The 2656-nt window shown below is 36.3% G+C and overlaps 1 protein-coding gene across 1 annotated transcript; it reads right to left on the bottom strand.

The window, feature by feature from the left end:
- Window positions 1-1160: 1160 nt before the first annotated feature.
- LOC110734421 lies at window positions 1161-2201 on the bottom strand. Its single transcript, XM_021914574.1, has 2 exons — window positions 1529-2201; window positions 1161-1444 (listed from the first exon to the last, which is right to left on the bottom strand). Exons 1-2 carry the CDS (start codon window positions 2199-2201, stop codon window positions 1161-1163), a joined length of 957 nt encoding a protein of 318 aa, XP_021770266.1.
- Window positions 2202-2656: the final 455 nt, after the last annotated feature.

The raw sequence follows: 2656 nt of genomic DNA, 5'->3' as shown, positions 1-2656 counted from the left end.
ATATTGACACTAATATCATATCACCATCCCAATTTACGGACTTCACTAGATACGTAGACAATAAAATAGTTATGAAAAGCATGAAAACACCATAAAATAACATAAAATAGGGCAAAAAGCGCGAAATTATACGCATTCTACCCCCCTTAAAGAACAAGAGTTACGCCCTCGTAACTCACCTCATTAAATAACTCAAGATATCTCTTTCTCATATGATCCGCGACCTCCCAAAGGGCTCATGTTTTTCCTCAAAATTCGAGTATACCAAAATATCATTAATAAAAACAACTACAAACTTACTCATGGAATACTCGATTCATCAAGTCTATAAAGTTTGCAGGTGTGTTGGTCAACCCAAAAGACATAACTGAAATCTCATAGTGCCCATATCTAATCCTAAAAGCAGTCTTAGGAAAGTCCTTATCAGCAACTCTTAGTTGATGGTACCCCGAACGTAAATCAATCTTGGAGAACACACTAGCTCCCTTAAATTGATCAAACAAATCATCGATCCTGGGTAGTGGGTTCTTATTCTTTATTGCCATATTATTTTAACTCCCTATATTCAATGCACAATCTCATGCTCCCATCTTTCTTCTTCACAAAATACATCCAAAAAGTCATTCACAATTTGCACATTTTCCACATTCACCTTACTACTCATTGCTTACAAGTTACACAACTAAAGAACAAAGGATACCCCTTACTTACAAGTTTCGACAACTTCATCACAGAAATAATCCCAATAACATTTGGTTTCCCAAAACGTCTGTAAGACATAGTCTCTCCAAAAGGACTCGTTACATAAACCTTCTGTATCTCATAATCAATCTTAGCTTTATAAGTGGTCAACCAATCTATTCCCAAAATGACATCAAGGTCACCCAACTCAAATTCTATAAGATCAAATGGAAAATCAGTCTCTCTAATCCTCAATGGTTATCCCTTATGTAGCTTAAAGCACCTCACAACTTCACCAGTAGGCAAACTAATAGGAAAGTCAATCGGATTAAGTTTAACAAGTCCTTATTATTTCACAACAGAACTATAAATAAAAGAATAGGTGGCTCCATAATCAAATAAAGCTTTAATAGAAATAGAATGAATAGAAAAGTTACCAGTGACAACATCACATGACCTTTCAACTTCCTTCTTGTTCATCACAGACAAACGACCTGTAGTGATATTCTTTCCTTGATTCCCGGATCGGAGTTGTTGTTGCCAACATTTTCGTTCTTTCCATTCCCATTATAACCATTAGAATTCTCTCTTTGATTGCTTGTTGGAGTAAACTTGTTCCCATTCCCTTGTTGCTTCATTTTGGAGAACCACTCAAACTCCCTGTGGCCTTTCTTGTTACAGAACCTACACACAACCAAGTTCCCATCAAAATCTTTTCCAGGATGATCCTTGCCACATCTCTTGCAGTTGTAATGTCTCTCAGCTTTGCCATTAGTTCTAGATGACCCTCCATTATTCTGAACATTCCTATTCTAGAAATTCTCGTTCCTTGGCTTCTTGGAGTTACCTTGGTCACTTGAATCTCCAAAATCCTTACGCTTTTCTTCGATACTTCCACTCTCAGGTGCACTCCTGACATTCAGACCGTACAAGTGCGATGCTCTCCCATACACCTTATCAAGAGTCTTACAAGTCTTTCCAGCCAAGTCTTTTTGTAACTGCTTAGTCAAACCTTGCTCAAACCTTTGAGCTTTCAACTCCTCAGTAGGCACTACTTCAGGAACAAACCTTGACAAGTTCATAAACTTGTTATAGTACTCAATAATCGACATATTGTTCATTTGCAGATTGATAAACTCTTGAGCCTTTTGTTTCCTTAAGAATGGTGGATAGAACTTCTCCCTAAGTTTGGTTTTGAAAGTCTCCCAAGAAAAATTAGCCTCAGCACGAATCACGTTTCCATTATCCCTCCACCAAATATCTACCTCTTCCTTCAAATACATGGCAGCTTGATCCACTCTCATATTCACAAGACAATTCAAAGCAGTAAAGATCTTATCGAACTCCCTAATCCAATTCTCCAGAAAAGTTGGGTCTATACCTCCCTCAAAGTATGGTGGTTTGACTTGGGCAAGCTTCTTAAACATCTCACCAGCAGGATCGGGATTATCATTGCGATTTTGGTCCATGTTCTCAGCTAGTAGCCTAATAGCATCAGCTAGAACATCATTGTTAGCCATCCTCCTTCTCTCCCTGGAAGTGTAACACACTCTTAGGCTGACATTGACACAAAAAACTCTACTTACACAACACGTCACATTCTGAAAATATATTAAGGTAGAAAGGTAGTCAAGGCCACACAATCGTCCCTAATAAATCACTTTCAAAGGAAATGATTATTTAATTTTAATCATTCTTACGCACACGAAAATTAAATAAAATAATTCCCTTGATTATATCCCTTACAAAATCCAAACATTAAGTAAATAATATAATTAAATAAACACATTATAATAATCACATAATTACATGCTTCACGTAAAGTTAATTTACACATATCATATAGCACAAATCATCACATATAGTTCCATTACGTGCTTTAAACCTTAAACATGATACTAGGTGATCACTCAAGTTTGCAACATTAAATAAAACATACACAATTAAATAACTTGCATAATAACTTCATACAATA

Source organism: Chenopodium quinoa, unplaced genomic scaffold (genome assembly GCF_001683475.1).
Source record: "Chenopodium quinoa cultivar QQ74 unplaced genomic scaffold, ASM168347v1, whole genome shotgun sequence".
In the NCBI taxonomy this organism is placed as follows: Eukaryota; Viridiplantae; Streptophyta; class Magnoliopsida; order Caryophyllales; family Amaranthaceae; genus Chenopodium; species Chenopodium quinoa.
The sequence above is the reverse complement of the archived record's forward strand: the minus strand, read 5'-3'. Positions and strand labels throughout refer to the sequence as shown.